This window comes from Leptonychotes weddellii, chromosome 1 (genome assembly GCF_054177405.1).
Source record: "Leptonychotes weddellii isolate Sample4059 chromosome 1, ASM5417740v2, whole genome shotgun sequence".
In the NCBI taxonomy this organism is placed as follows: Eukaryota; Metazoa; Chordata; class Mammalia; order Carnivora; family Phocidae; genus Leptonychotes; species Leptonychotes weddellii.
This window is the reverse complement of record NC_138369.1, coordinates 81,526,735-81,541,477: the sequence shown is the minus strand read 5'-3', so window position 1 is coordinate 81,541,477 and position 14,743 is coordinate 81,526,735. Positions and strand designations below refer to the sequence as shown.

General features: G+C 53.1%; 1 protein-coding gene across 10 annotated transcripts in view; it reads right to left on the bottom strand.

Annotated features, from left to right (window-relative positions):
- Positions 1–5,312: 5,312 nt before the first annotated feature.
- MRAS (muscle RAS oncogene homolog) overlaps positions 5,313–14,743 on the bottom strand; it is a 53,076-nt gene continuing 43,645 nt past the window's right edge. For 3 of the 10 annotated variants that reach the window (XM_031035079.2, XM_031035076.2, XM_081827099.1), the window contains exons 4-7: positions 14,414–14,513; positions 10,769–10,837; positions 10,067–10,146; positions 5,313–8,702 (exon numbers count right to left, since the gene is read on the bottom strand). In XM_031035079.2, coding sequence (XP_030890939.1) covers positions 8,603–8,702; positions 10,067–10,146; positions 10,769–10,837; positions 14,414–14,513 — 349 coding nt within the window. In that variant the 3' untranslated portion in view covers positions 5,313–8,602. Of the gene's footprint in view, positions 8,703–10,022; positions 10,147–10,768; positions 10,838–13,669; positions 13,857–13,953; positions 14,043–14,413; positions 14,514–14,743 lie in introns of those variants that run through there. The other 7 variants (XR_014147253.1, XR_014147252.1, XR_014147258.1 and 4 more) reach the window with 7 other exon arrangements.

Here is a 14,743-nt window from a genome sequence, read left to right as displayed (position 1 = left end):
TAACGTTGGAGAACCAGCGCCTAGGTTAGAGTTATTAGTACTGCTGTTATAGAACAAGCTGAAAATTTTGATTCTTACCAGTAGGGTGACCAATTGTTCTGGTGTGAGCACCGAAAGGCCCACGTGCCAGGAAACCCCTCAGTCCTGAGTGAACTGGAAACTTCAGGCACCCTAGTAACAGTCAGAATGTAATTACGGCCTTGGGAGGGATTATGGGATTGTGGCAAAAGAAAGCAAACCAGGCACGGTGAGGGAATCCGAGGGGTGGCTGCTTAGCTGATGTTGGTGGAGGGTCTGCCATGGCAAGGGAGAGGCCCTGACAGCGGAGGGGCCATCCTTGGGACCCCCAAGTCCTCAGCAGAGCTCAGGAATGGTTGCTGAGAGCGAGCTTGCTTTGTGCAAACTGAGGCAGGGGCTGAACTTCAGAGTGGGGAGCCTGTGGGACGTAGGCTTAAGGCATGGAGGGCCATGCTGATAGCTGTAATAATGATTCATTCATTTAATAAACATCAAGTGTTAACTTTGTACTAGCAGGCTTCCCCTGGGACCTGAGGACATAAAAATGGAAGGGATGTGAACTTGTAGATTGTGACCAGATGAATCAACAAGGCAAGCCGGGCTCCGAGAGGACCTGCCGACACGGAAAGAGAAGAGTCCCTATGGTCAAGTGTTTGTTTACATAAGGGCTGGGAAATTGGGGTCCTTTTTTAACTTCAGACACTGGCAAGTCCAGACAGCTGTTTGTTTTATTAAGCAATGTTCACTGACAAGGGACCCGAATAAAGTGGAACCAGCTCTTTAGGGTCTCAGCCCTGGCTGCGGAGCCGAATCACCTGGGGTCCGAACCCGAGCTGACTGCACCAGGTTCTCTGGGTTTTTTTTCCCCAAGCTCCAGAAGTGATATTAATGCTCACACACAGCCCTTTGCAGACTGCTGCCCAGGTGGTTATGAATTCGAGAAGTGGCATCGGACGTCAAGGGACTTTTCGATGTGCCTCACATCCTTCCTCTGCCTGCCTTTCCCAGCCGGGCTTCTACCCCAGTGGCGGGCTACAAGGTAGTCCCGGTGCTGTCAAGCATCCCAATTTTCCCCTCCCCACTTCATCAGTTCTGGACCAGCGTGTCAGGGCCCAAGCAGCAGGTGTGGTGCAAACCACGGGGGGTGGGGGGAGGAGAGTGAGTCATGTGTGGGTCACACACTTAGTCACGTGGGGGAACTGGGAGAAGGGCGGCCGGCCCCCTCCCTCAGGATGTCGTGGGGGCAGGTTCAGGGATGTGTCAACCAAATGGAGAGTTTTGTCAGAGCTTCTTAGAAAAGTAAATGGATCTTTGCTCCTTTCATTTCCTCTTCCCGCTCTCAGTGGCTGTAAAACTGCCAGAAGGACCTGAAGTCCGAAAAAAGAGGCTCCAAGTTCAGTTTTTTGTTGGATAATGCACAGTGGTACAGTAAGAATCTGATACAATATAATAGTCTCTAGAAGAATGCACGTCTATGCACAATTTTACGTATGATTTCAGGGAAGGTAGGGCGGGGCAGCTACCCCACTCCAGGGTGGGAGGCAAGGTTACTAACCCCTGTGCTGGGGTCCCTGGGTTCCAGACCTTGAGGGAGCCTCGTTTATCAGATGCTGGAAGGAGAGGGGCAGGACCTGGACAGCTCCGCCCGGATTGCCTACTGCCGTCTTGCAGACAAGAACAGAATAAGCTGCCCTTTACCTGCACGTGGTGGGGATTTTTATTCTTACTTACATGTATTCATACAGAGGTTTTCGAACTTGAGGGAGCATTATAATCTCCTGGAGGTCTTGTTAAAACACACATTGCCGGGACTCACCTCAGATTTTCTGACTCCGTAGGTCTGAGATGGGGCCAGATAATTTGCATTTCTAATACGTTCCCAGGTGTTGCTGAAAGCTGCCGGTCTGGGGCCCACACTTTGAGAACCACTTATACAATTATTTTACTTCTGTTCATCAGCCCAGGCGTGGGTGGGAAGCTGGGTTTGAGTCCGAGTTCATGGTTTAACCTCATCATCGCCAGGATATACCTTCTACTGAAAGCCTCCATCAGCGCTTGGCTCCGTTTGAACTCAGCTTTCTTTTTTATGTTTCCATTTTTTACATTACCACGATAATGAGCTATTTGGCAGCCTGTTGGAGCTTTGCAAAGTTCCTGGGGGAACAAGAGTATCTCCAGCTTGCACAGAACATTCCACCTTCAGAGTGCCTGAAGAACCCAGAGCCTTCCGGTGTTCTTAGCCCGGATTGTGAGTTCTCTTGTTCTTTACATTGAACTTAGCTGTCCACATGTGACGGCAAATACTAGAGTGTTTGAGAAGCCAGCTGGGGTCCCGCTCACCTTTGTGTGAAAACTCCTTCATAATTAAGGGCACCACATGCTGACAGGGGGGGCGGACACTGGGGAGCACGTTGCCTTGCCAGGCAGACGAGCAAACTGTCACTGTCAAGTGGAATGCTGAGGAGGCTTCCTCTGGCTGGACGTGGTGAACGGGGTCCTGAGGCACAGTGAGACAGGACTAGATGGCATTCCAATGCCGGGCTGATGTTCTAAGGCAGTGAAACTCAAACTTTCCTGCACCGCACACGTGAATCACCTGCGGTGATAATGGTTCATCATCCCCATTAGGCTAGGAACCCCGGTGACATGGAGACTTTTAATTGGAGTATAGTTGACGTACAATGTTATATTAGTTTCAGGTGTATAACACAGTGATTCCACAGTTCTATACATTACTCAGTGCTCACCACAATAAGTGTAGACAGTCACTGGGCTAGGTGGTTTATTACCTGGAACAAAATTTTTTTTTTAATTTAAGTACAGTTGACACACAATATTTTATTATTTCAGGTACACAACTTAGTGACTGGACAAGTTTATACATCACACTATGTTCACCACAGGTGTAGCTACCGTTTGTCCTCTCACCTCATTATTATAGTATCATTGACTGTATTCCTTATTCTGTGCCTTTTATTCCCATGACTTACTCATTCTCCAACTGGAAGCCTGGATCTCCCTCCCCCTGCACCTAGTTTGCCCAAACCCCCACCCTCATCCCCTCTGGCAACAAAAGTTTGTTCTCTGTATTTATAGATCTGATTCTGCTTTTCATTCATTCATTTGCTATTGTTTTTTAGATTCTACTTATGAGTGGAATCATGTTGTCTTTTTCTGTCTTAGTTCACTTAGCATAATACTCTCTAACACCATCCATGTTGTCTCAAATGGCACAATCTCATCCTTTTTTATGGCTGCATAATGTTCCATTGTGAGCACATGCGTCCGTGTGCGTGTGCATGTGTGTGACATTTTCCTTATCCATTCATCTATAGAGGGACACTTAGGTTGCTTCCATATCTTGGCTATCGTAAATAATGCTGCAATAAAATAGGGGAGCATACATCTTCTTGAATTAGTGTTTCTTTTTCTTTGGATAAATAACCAATAGTGGAGTTACTGGATCATATGGTAGGTGGAGGACCAAGGACTGAGCTCTGGGTGCTCCAACAGAGGAGGAGGGACCAGCAAGAGGTGGTGGTCATTAGGGAGTGACCACGAGGAAGGAGAAAAACAAAGAGATGGCAGCATCCTCGAAGCCAATGGAAGAAACTTGAACAAGGAAGAAGGAGTGATAAACTGTGCCAAAGCTGCAAGATCCAATGTGAAAAGACTGAGAACCCAGAATTAAGCCTGAATTTAGCAAGATGGAAGCCATGGCTGACCCTGAGAAGAAGGCTGCTGGGGGTGGAACGATGGATGAAAGTCTGTTTAGAGCAGTTTAAAGAGAAAGGAATGAGAGCAAGTCATGGACTGAGTATAGATTACCCTTTTAAGATGGCTTCCTGCACAAGACGGCAGAGAAGAAAGAGGTATCTGGCAGAGGCGGGGTGTCAAAGGAAAGTTTTGTTCTTGTCTGTTTGAAGATGGGGAAGATCCAAGAGAGAAGAACAGATGCTGCCGAAGAGAGAGGGGTGGAGAGCCAGAGGGAGGTCCTGGATGTGTTCTTGTACCCATGAGAAGGGACTGGCTTCGGCCAGGAGCATGGATGGTCTGCCTGTAGCAGCCAAGAAGGCAGAGTGTGTGGGTGCAGATGCTAGGCGGTGGGTGGAGGCAGTGGAAGGAAGCTGTGGAAATTCTGTTCAGCTGGCTTCAACTTTCTCAGTGAAGGAGGGAGCATCAGCTTGGAGGGAGGGAGGCTTGCCATAGGGAGGAGAAGGCCATGTGAAGATAGAGAAGAGAGAGATTGGAAGATGCTGACCTTGGAGACTGGAGGGAAATGGCCCCAACCCGGCAATGCCAGAAGCTCTAGAAGCAGGAAGAAGCAAGGAGTGGGTTCTCCCCCAGAGCCTCCAGAGGGAGCACAGCCCTGCCCACACCTTGACTTCAGCCTACTGAGTTTGGACTTCTGGCCTCTAGAACTGTGAGAGCATAAACTTCTCTGTTAAGCCACTAAGTTTGCGGTAATTTGTTACAGTAGCCACAGGAAGCTAATTCAGGACTGAAGGAGAACTGATGACCAGAAGATCGTCTGCTCTGCTCACTACCGTGGGCCTACCACCAAGCCCAACGCCTGATCAATACGTACAGAATGAATGAATGCGCAGACAGCCAGGCCCAGTGGCCACCACACCACTGTGCCTACACTAGTCTGCTCCCAGCCCAGAAGGGGTGAGGAGCCCCTGGGTCTACATGCTTTAGCTACGGCTCCCCAAAGACGTTCCAAGAGAGGGATATGGTCTGTTGGTCTCTAGTCCCTGGATCAATGACCCAGAGAGACTCAACTTAGCCAAGTACCCACTAGGTTCAATTAACAGAGAAATGAAACCACATTGTACAAAAGACTGTGATCTTGTGGATGGGGGCAGGGGGCAGTTTCTTTCCATGGAAAGCAACGTCAGACAGCCCAGTGTCCTCTACAAAGAGCGCCACTTCTGAGATCCGTACCACAGCCTAGCTTCAGTCCTCAGTCTATTTAGGGGGTGCACACTATTACCCAGTCCTCAGGCAGGCTGGAGACTGAAACAGGGAACTTGCTCAAAGGCACGTAAAGGTCAGTGACAGAACTCGAACCCAGGGCTGCCAGACATCAAGAGGCTGTGTCTCTAATCACCACGCTCACTTGCCCTCATCCTCTGGCTCCAGGTGGGAAGGAGACCCTCCTCATGGCCACCAGTGGTCTCCTCTCTACTTTAGGTTTGCTCTGTAAGGTGCTCCTTACACGGCCAGACACGGACAACTTACAACGTTCTCAGCAAGTTTAGGAATATCTGAATAAGAGGAAATAGGCCAAGTGTTCTTCTTTTCTTTATTAATGAGTTGAGATACACAAAGACTTAATAAAAAGTTACATAAAAGGCTCAAGCATCATCGAGACCCTCAGGCATCACTCCCGTTTCACAACAACGGCCATCTGTTAATACTGGATAGCAGAAGCTGTGCGCTCACGGGCGCTCAACAATTCAAGTATCTTTCATTCTATGTAAACCCAACATGGAATTTCTAACCCAATGGGCTGATTAATGGAGGGAATCTGTCTGTGGTTCCAGATTTACCGTCACACATCTCAGGGGCCTTTGGGTCAGAGCTGCCATGTGTTAGTGGGTCATGTCTCCTAGGAAAGTGAGATTGGCCACACTAGGCCACCAGGCACTCTCCACAGCAAACAACACAAGGTGGGGTCAAAGTCCTAAGAGAAACCATCCAAGTGCCCCCTGTGTGGCCAAGTATAGGAGAAGTCAGTGGCCAGAGCCCCCAGCTGGAGAGGTGGGGAAGATGGCTAAGATTACCTGTTGGGTAGAAAAGTAGCCCTCTAATTGGGGGGGGGTGTTAAAATTTTCGGAGAAAATTTGAGAGCACACAGTGGCAAAGGCATGGGGTGAGGGGATTTCAGGAAGGGTGTGTTCCAGGGAATGTGAAGGTAGCACTATTCAGGTGGTCTGGAAAACCAGTGGAAACACCAAAATGTCACCAAAGACACAAGTCCCATTGGATTCCTCAGTCATGGAGTGGTGTGGCCAACTGGTGTTCCAACTGACCCTGCCACGTGACCATGGAGAAGCTACTGTACTGGGATGCCCCAGGGTCCACTCCATTCTGGCCTATCTGGAAGCCCCCACTGCTACAAGGGCCCACAGTTCCCTAAAACACAAAGAACTGTCTTTGAAAAATGTTATCCATCTGTCTCACCTCTGGGGAACACAAGGTCATGGAAGATGAAGCCTGACCCCTGACTCAGCAGCAGCCGGCCTTTCCTTAACCAGTTTGTCCCTCGAGCACTGTGGAGCTGAGGTGCGGGCTGACTGCAGGACATGTGCCCTGGAAGATGCGGCGGGGGTGGGCAGAAGCACTGCCCGTGTTGGGGGAGGGGCCAGAAGCAGATGGAACCCGTGTGTCTGGTTACCTTCATGGCTAAGGGCTTCATTCTAGGTCAGCTTATCTGCCTCCAACAGGACTCCCCACTCAGGGCTGCCAAGGAGTTGTGGGCTCTGCAGAGGGCAGGGGGCAGGGGTGTGCTGGTGCTGGTCCGTGCCCAGTAGCAGCTTTCCAGCAGTGGCCGCTGCCCTGGGTGCTCGGCTTCCCTTCCCACCCCACCACTCCTTCGCTGCAAAGCCTCTCCCTCCGTACTTCTTCCCGCCTGTCTTGCTACTGCCTCCTCCTCTCCTTTGCACACGGGGCTGCAGTAGACTCGGCTCAGAGGAGCAGAAGTGTCCGAAAGAGCCTTGTCCTGTTAGTGTTTAAAACGCCCATTAACATTATAGGACCTTGGGACACTCTGAAGTGCCTGATCTTTGTTATCTTTCCTTTCAGGGTCAGGGAAAAAAAGGCCATTGAGACAAATAAAGAAGTTTGATTTTCCAATTAACTGAAGTCCCAATGATTTCATTCGACACAGAATCGCTCTTCAGCTGGGCCCCCTGGTGCTGGTGATCTTGCTGAGTTAGGAACGCAGCACGCTTTCAAAACCAGAGAAGATGCCAGGTGTCTCCAGGTCCCGTGGGGTGTTCACTTTCTCAGGGTTTCTGTCTCTAAAGAGTAGCCAGGCCACCTGCTAGGGATGCTCTGGTTTGCCTAGTGATCTGTCAGTGGAAAATGAGGTCACGAGCTCGTCTTCTGACCTTCTGTTGGAGGGGTAGGCACTGTGGTCGCGGCTGCCCTCCCTGGGGTCCACCCGCTGTGGTCCACCCTCCCTGGCTGGGGAAAAGCCAGTCTCTGGATCCCACCAGCAGCACCTGAGAAGGAAGTGACATCTTCAGGAAGTTGGGGGAGTGTCCCCTTATAGGAACAGGTATGGGGGCCATGTCATCACCCCAACCTTTCTTTTTCCTTTAATTATATGTTATGGTTAAGATCCAAGAGGCTAAGAAAAGCGTGTGCCAGAAAGGCAAGCGAATCCTAAGTTTGCAAATGCTTAGCGGGGTCTGCTTATTTACTGGGCTTTAAGAGGTGGTAGTCAGTGGACTCAAAGGGAAAATGGCTTCAGGTCTTGGTGCTGTCTTAGTAACGACAGTATTGGATGGTTTTTGGTTAAGATTCAGCATGAACTAGAGCTTTCTGGATGGCGTCCACGTTAGCTTACTGGGCCGAGCTGAGACATACATGCCCACGTCCACGTGTTTGTGTCCAAGAGGTGCGAGGCAGCACAGACGGTGGGAAAGCAGGAAGAGACAGATCCGGGAGAGCCCTGAGAGCACAGAACTCAATCTGCACTGTCGGCCAAGTGAACGGACGCTTTTGCAAAGCCAGTCAGCTGACCTAACTTATGCATGTCCAGGATCATGAAAACCCTTCTGAAAACAGACATGCTCGCCCCAGCCTCTCCGCTCAGCAAAATAAAACTCCGTTTCCTAACACCTGCACCCTCGGGCACAGTAAAACCTTCTGGGTGAGGGCATCTCTCTTCTGTCTGGTCTGGAGGCTGGGAGTGGGCTGTTCCTCCCGCGGCCTCCGGCCACCGTCCTCATTCACGTCTGCGCTCTCAGTCCCTCCACTTGCATGTTGAGCTGAGTTTTGGCACCACTGGGAAAACTCAGTCACAAACAACAACAACAACAGTATTCCAGACATGTTCTCAGAGAGGCCTGCTGAAGCCCTGAAGCTCCGCCAGTCCGTGGGCACAGACCCCCTTAATAAAATAATAATCACTAAAATAATTTAAAAATCTACAAAAGCCCCCCAGGCTCAGACACTCTGGGCTGGGGGCAGGGGCGTGGGGGGTGGATCATGGCTTGTTCGGTACTCTGTCCGTGGACACACACTTCCACATCACACTAATACTGTGTACTTCAAAGAAACAACACAGCCACCGAGAGATGGGGAGGAACCGGGTTGAGTCAACGTGAGGGGCTTGGATGCTGCTTCTGTTTAGCGTTGCTTCCCTGTCTCTCTCGAGACATGGGAGAGCCTGTGCCCTTCTTGCAAAGCCGGAGCCTCACTCCTCCCTGCCCACCCTCCCTTCCTTCCTTCCTGAGCCAGGTCCTTGGGCCGAGGGTCGTGGTTAGAAATGGTTTTCAGCGCGGTTAGGCAGTGGAGGGCCCCGAGGGCCAGCCAGTTCGCGGTCACCGTGGCCAGGGCCTCAGGCCCGTCACAATATCACGCACTGCAGTTTGTGGGTGCCGGTGGCCCGGTCGCCCCGCCATTTGGTTTTCTTCTTCTTCTTCTGGCTCTTTTCTGGAATCTGTTGCCTTTTGAGACAGGGAAAGGCAGAAAAACAAAGTCAGAACGGGCTTTGCTTCTCCCTGCCCCTCTCCTCCCGGGGCCCTGGGTGTGCAGGCAGCAGGCCTGTTCTGGACGCTGGGGGAGGGCCTGGCCTGGCCAGTTGTCTCTGGGGCAGAGAGAGCAGGAAGGCAGGGAGGGCAGGGCAAAGCCTGTTGCCCTGCTGGGGAGAATTCCTGACATCACACTGGGGCTGTAGTTCTTTAAATCGTGAACTGCATTATGTGTTCTTTAGTACTGGCCTCTATTTTTGTGTTTCATATTTTAAATAAAATGACAAGCCCGTTGAGTCCAAAAGTTTTTTGCATGCTTTCTGTTAACTATTCCTATGTCTAGAGCCTGCCCTGGAACTACAGGTCCATAGCCCAGATACCACCAGCTCCTGGCCGGGCCGCGTACCCCAACGGGAGGCCAAATGCCCACGAGAAGACCTTTCCACAAGTGCAGAGCCACCAGCTATGGCGTAAAGGGGGGGCTGCGCTATCACAGTGCACACCGGGGACTGATGAGGAAAGGGCTGTGTCTGTGTATGTGTGCGTGTGTGTGTCCTGGGGCGCCGACAGGCAGCACGGGGAAAGCACTCTGCCAGGGCCCTGCCCGTGAGTTCACGACTGACAGCCGTAGAGCTCTGCAGCACATGGCCTCACACTAAGGGCCTGATATTCGAGGACCGCGGGTTAGGCTGTTCCGCACGGTGCAGACTTTGGAAATGGGCAGATGGGTGACAGGGGAGCAGCCGGGAGGCTGTGGCAGCCCTCTAAGCACGAGGCGGTTCGGGCTGGGACCCTGACTGTAAAGGAATGCAGCGAGACCGCTGACGAGGCTTTCCGACCACACCTGGAGCCTGGCAGGGTGTGCGGTCTGCAAAGCGGGTGCGTGTGCAACGCCCCAGCAACTTGAGCTGAGGAATCAGAACGGTGGTGGCTCAGGTGAACTGTCACGGGGCGCTCTGACCTCGGGGCGGTGGAGAGGACACGGACCTACTTCCTATGGTGTTGACAGGTGTGGTGTTGGGAGAACACGGAAGGCAGGTGGAGGCTGGGGAGCCGAGAGGAGAGAGGAGGCCGGAGAGGAGGCTGAGCTATAGTACCCCAGGCAGGAAGGCCCCTCCCTTTAGCTCTGGGCTTCCCCTACGGGTAGGAGGAGTGAGGGGGTGTGTGCAAAGGAAGATGGGAAGGGCGGGGAAAAGAAATGGGTGGAGGGATAAGAAATACAAAACAGGCCCAGAAGTGCACGGCCCCGGCCTTGGAACAAGAAGCCACGTCCCTCCAGTCCTCCCGGCGACCCACCTTGCTGCAGAGGGCTTGCTTCTGGGGGAGCGTGCAATGCTCACCTAATTACCCTAACCAGGTCATGGAAGGCTTTGTCGACGTTGAGAGGTGGGTCCTTGGCACTGGTTTCTATGTACGGAATCTGGAAGGCAAAGCTCAACTTGGTAAAAGTAGCACTGAGGTCCACAAAGCCCCGTTCCCTAAAGCTGCAGATTGTCAGGGGTCCCAAGGAACCACCTGCCTTCAGAGACCCCCACAGAACCCTGGCGCCAACAACCTCAAGCCCCTTGGTGGCGTCTTGCTCCTTAAGGGTGGAAAATTTTGACAGCTTGTCTAATTCCCTTTTATTCTCTAGTCATAGAGATCTTTAATAGCCCCCTAAAAATAGAGGAAAAAAAAAAATCTTTTTACATACTTGAAGACTAAAGACTGTTTCATTTATCAAACTAAAATAGGTTCTGATGCTATTCTTTTTTCTTTCTGAGGCCTATTTCTCCACCGTGAGGGGACTTCTGCCTCTTCCCGGGCGCTCCAGAGCAGACTCTGGTGGGAGAGGCTGAAGTGAGGCTGGGCCATGGGCAGAACGCTGCAGCCCGGTGACCTCTAGCCAGTCTGTGCCTCCTTGCCCCCAACAGGCTTGCCGGGCTCAGCTCTTGTTTGGTCTGCATCTACGAGTCCGGGAGCTCGGCCACGTTCACAGAGGGCTTGTGCCTGCACGTCTGACCCGGAGGAATCATCATCCCAGCTGAAGGACAGCAGCTCACCGGCAGATGTGGCTCAGGTGGCCCCCCAGAGGACAGGTGTTGAGGGCCGTGTCTACCCCAAGTCTCGGGCTGGCACAGGGAGGAGGACAAAGGTTGCATGAGGTCAGGACGCAGTTCTGAGCACACCTCTCCTCCTGCGTCAGGGACCCCGCACAGGCGGGAAGGCTTTGTGTGCACTCCCGCTTGAGTGGAGAGAGTGTGGGGTTTGTGCAAAATATACAGGCTTCCCCAGGCCAGAGAGGGAGGCCGACTGTGGTCAGACTGAAGAACTCGGGTGTATTTCATTACTTTCCCCTGGTTACAAAATTAAGACATTTCATTATAACACTTTCAAAAAAGAAAAGCCCAGTGAAGAAAATAAAAATGACCAGCAGTTCAAATGCATGGGTCGGGGCGGGGGGTTGTGTGACAAGGTGAGCTGTTACTTTAGAGGAGAATGTTGTAGGCGACTGCCCAGGACACATCCTAAAGGACCGTTGCACATCGCTGTGGCCACAGGCAGAGGTCTTGAGGGTGGCTAGACGCAAAGGGCAGAGCACACGAAGCAAGGCTGAGACTTTTCAAATAGTCATGAACCAATCTTCGAGGCTCTGATAAACTGAAAGACCACTGCCCTCCACTGTAGGCTGTTTGACTGAGACGCCTCTGGGCCCTTCGCCTGCCAGGTCTCAGCAGCCCTGAGCTCACTTACTCCCCACCTTCACCCTCGGAGGTAAGCAAGTATCTCCACTGTGCCTCGGGGGGACACTGTGAGCTCAGAGCGGTGATGTGCTCGCCCAGAGCCACACCGTAGCTGGCAGAGAATCAAGGGTTGAAGCAGGTGCCTGTTCCATTCCCTGCCTGGCCGCCCATGGACAGCTAGGGGTGCCGAGGTCAGCTTCAGGGCCCCTCCCAGGCACGGAGGGCACCCCTGCTAGGGCCTAGAGGCCAGAGTCCTGTGATACCCTGTGAGGCCAGGGCAACGTGCTTCCTTTCGCACACCCAGAGCAGGGGCAGGCAGCTGCCTGTAGCTGGGGCTGGGACTCACCGGGAGCCCCTTCACAGGCCGTGGCCCTGCCGGCTCAGCAGGGGCACGGTTCCAGGGGCCTGAGACAGCTGCTGGTGCCGCCCCACCCACCACTCAGAAGTACAGGAGTTGTAGTGACCCCCAGGTCCTTGGGTGCCCTCGGCCTTCTTTCTGGGGGTCCTGCCTCCACCACTGAAGAAAGGCTGGGGTGCATTATCTGGGTTCTTGGAATTCTAGGATTTCAGTAGCAAGGAGACTTAAACTAAAGGGAACGCTGCACTAAATGGTAGCACCGCCTGACTCCACCACAGGGCTAGGAAATGCCACCTTCCGGCGCCGGGTGGGGTGCCCGCCTTGGCAGCTAAAGAGGAACTTGCCTTATGAGCTCTAAAATAGCATGTTGTCGATAGTAGCTCGCAGAATCGCTTGGTCAAATGGTAAATGAGGTAGTGGCATTTGCCGCAGGAGAAACGCGGCTGAGAGACTGGAGGCCCAGGTTGCAGCGGCGGGGGCCGGGCAGGCTCCGCTCTCCACCGCCCCCCCCACCCGCCCACTGCTTGGAAGGGACGAGCAGAGGTGTCTATGAGAGGCCTGAGGGAGCCTGACACTGGGAAACGGAGCCGGCTCCTCAGGCCTGTCTCTGTTCAGAACCCAGCGGTGAGTTTCCAGCTCTCCTCTGGAGACTGTGGGGCAGCTCTGTCCTGGTGGATCACTCCTCCTCCTTGAGGCATGTTCTTCACTTGGCATCCACGACGCCCCACTCTGGCCCTCATGCGTCACCCAGAGCTTAGGCCCTTTTGTGGTTTCCTCCTCACCTCCCCGCATCACTAGGTCAAGTGTCCGGCCTCAGTCCTGGGACCCCTGCCCTATCTACACCTGCTCCCTTGGCGTTTATGGCTTCAAATGCCATCCACACTCTGCCGCTGCCAGTACTTGCCCCAGATGCTGTATCTGACTGCCGCCTTGGCATTTCCATCCGATTATCCACTCAGCTCCTCAGCCTCCACAGATCTGCAACCAAGCGCCTGTCTCGCACACACTTCCTCCGATTGTCTCTCCTGCCCAGTTACTGACACTCTGGTCTTCTGAAAGTTGCTCACGCCCAAACCACAGAATCACCCGCCACACCTTCTTTCTCTCACACCCCACATCCAATCTGTGCACATATCCTGTTGGCTTTCTTAGAAACACGTCCAGAATCCAACTACCTCCTTGCCACCTTCACCAGCACCACTCTGGGCCGTGCTGACCTGCATCTGGGTTATCCAGCAGCCCCTAACTGGTTTCCCTGCTCCCACGACTGGCCTATATGGGGCCCTTCTCAACATGGCCCCCGGAGAGAAGCTGTGCAGCCATAAGCCAGACCTCGTCATCACTCCTCACTCATAGCCGTCCAATGGTTTCCCCTCTCCCTCTGAGCAAAAGCCCATAAAGTTTAAAGCCCTTCTCTGACCTGGCCTCCTGCTCCCCACCCCTCCCACTTCAGCTCCAGCTGACCTCCTTGCTGATCCTCAAACTCCTGCCTTAGGGCCTTTACACTGATTATTCCCGCAGCTGGAACATTCTTTCCCCAGAGATCTGCAGGGCTTCCTCCTCAGCTCCTATGAGTCCTTGCTGAAATGCACCCTCCCTAGCAAGGCTTTCCCTGACCACCCTATTTGGAAAAGCATCCTCCTCCACCTTACATTCCTGACCCCCTTCCCTGATTTACTTTTTTCCATAGCACATGTCACACTGTAATTGGGGGACACTGTAATTTGCTTGGTTTATTATCTGTCTCCTGTCATTAGAGTTTTATTTCCCAGGGCCTAGGGCAGTTACACAAACATGTGAATGGACGCAGAAGGCAGAGACAAGCATAAGTAACTTGCAGTGAGCCCCCTTCCTCTACTCACAGAGCTGGGCCCACCGGGCAGAGGGAAGGGGCAGCCTTGCAGCAGACCTCCCAGCAGGCAGAGTGGACTTCTACATAACTGACCCATGAGGCCAGGGGCCTGGGCTGTGCTTGTGCGGGGGAGGGGTGGGAAGAAGCCCGGTGACCCCACCCAGCACTTCCAGAGGGCAAAGGGGCATCACAATGAACTGAAAAAAAGAAAACAAAGATGTCCACTGATATTCACTGTGCGGCCTGGGCAAACCTCAGTCTGACCAACTGTAAGATGGGCATCATGATACCTACCTCAGCATGTGGTGGTAAGGAGTGATCGCTCCCCAGCACAAGGCCTGGCATAGAACAGGGCTCGGTGAACTGCCGCTGGTCCGATGATTCTGAGCATAATCAGGCGGCTGGCTCAGAGAACTCGATAGAAGCCAGCCCTCTGCACAGCCCAGCGATGAATCTGCTGTGTTGGGGGCCAGGAGGTGGCCTGAACACCAAGCTCGCAGGCCACTGTGAAGGGACCTGGTCCCCCCATCAGAGCTCCTCACGACCGATAAGAGGGTGTTTTCTCTCAAGTCTGCTGTTTTGTTTCACAACATAGCCCTCATCACATACGCCCTGCCAGGCCTCTCTGCGGGACCTAACCCACTACCCAGGAGGCCCAAGCTCCCGCAGGAGTGATGGGCACGGCCTCCTACACATCCCTGACTGCCCAGCACATACACACACACGTGCACACACGCACATGCACGCCACCTACATTGTGTTTGGTCGCCATTTCTTTTCCTTGCTCCCTGGTGATTTTCCTCAAATGCATCAGATCGACCTTGTTGGCCACGAGGATCATCGGAAAGGACTCTCTGGGGAATAAAGGAATAGCAGCTCATGAAATTTCACTGCCCCCACGCCTGCTGAAGGCAACACAGCCACACCTCAGGCATAAGGCAGCCCACGCTGCCTCCCCAGTGGGCCTGGGGCTGACTCCTGAGTCCCTTTCCCTCCACGTCTCCAGGCAGGGGAAGGGGGCCCCGGGACTGTGTCTTGGTTTGGAGGTTTAGGCTTAACTGCAGAGAGAGCAAAGAGGTCCCCC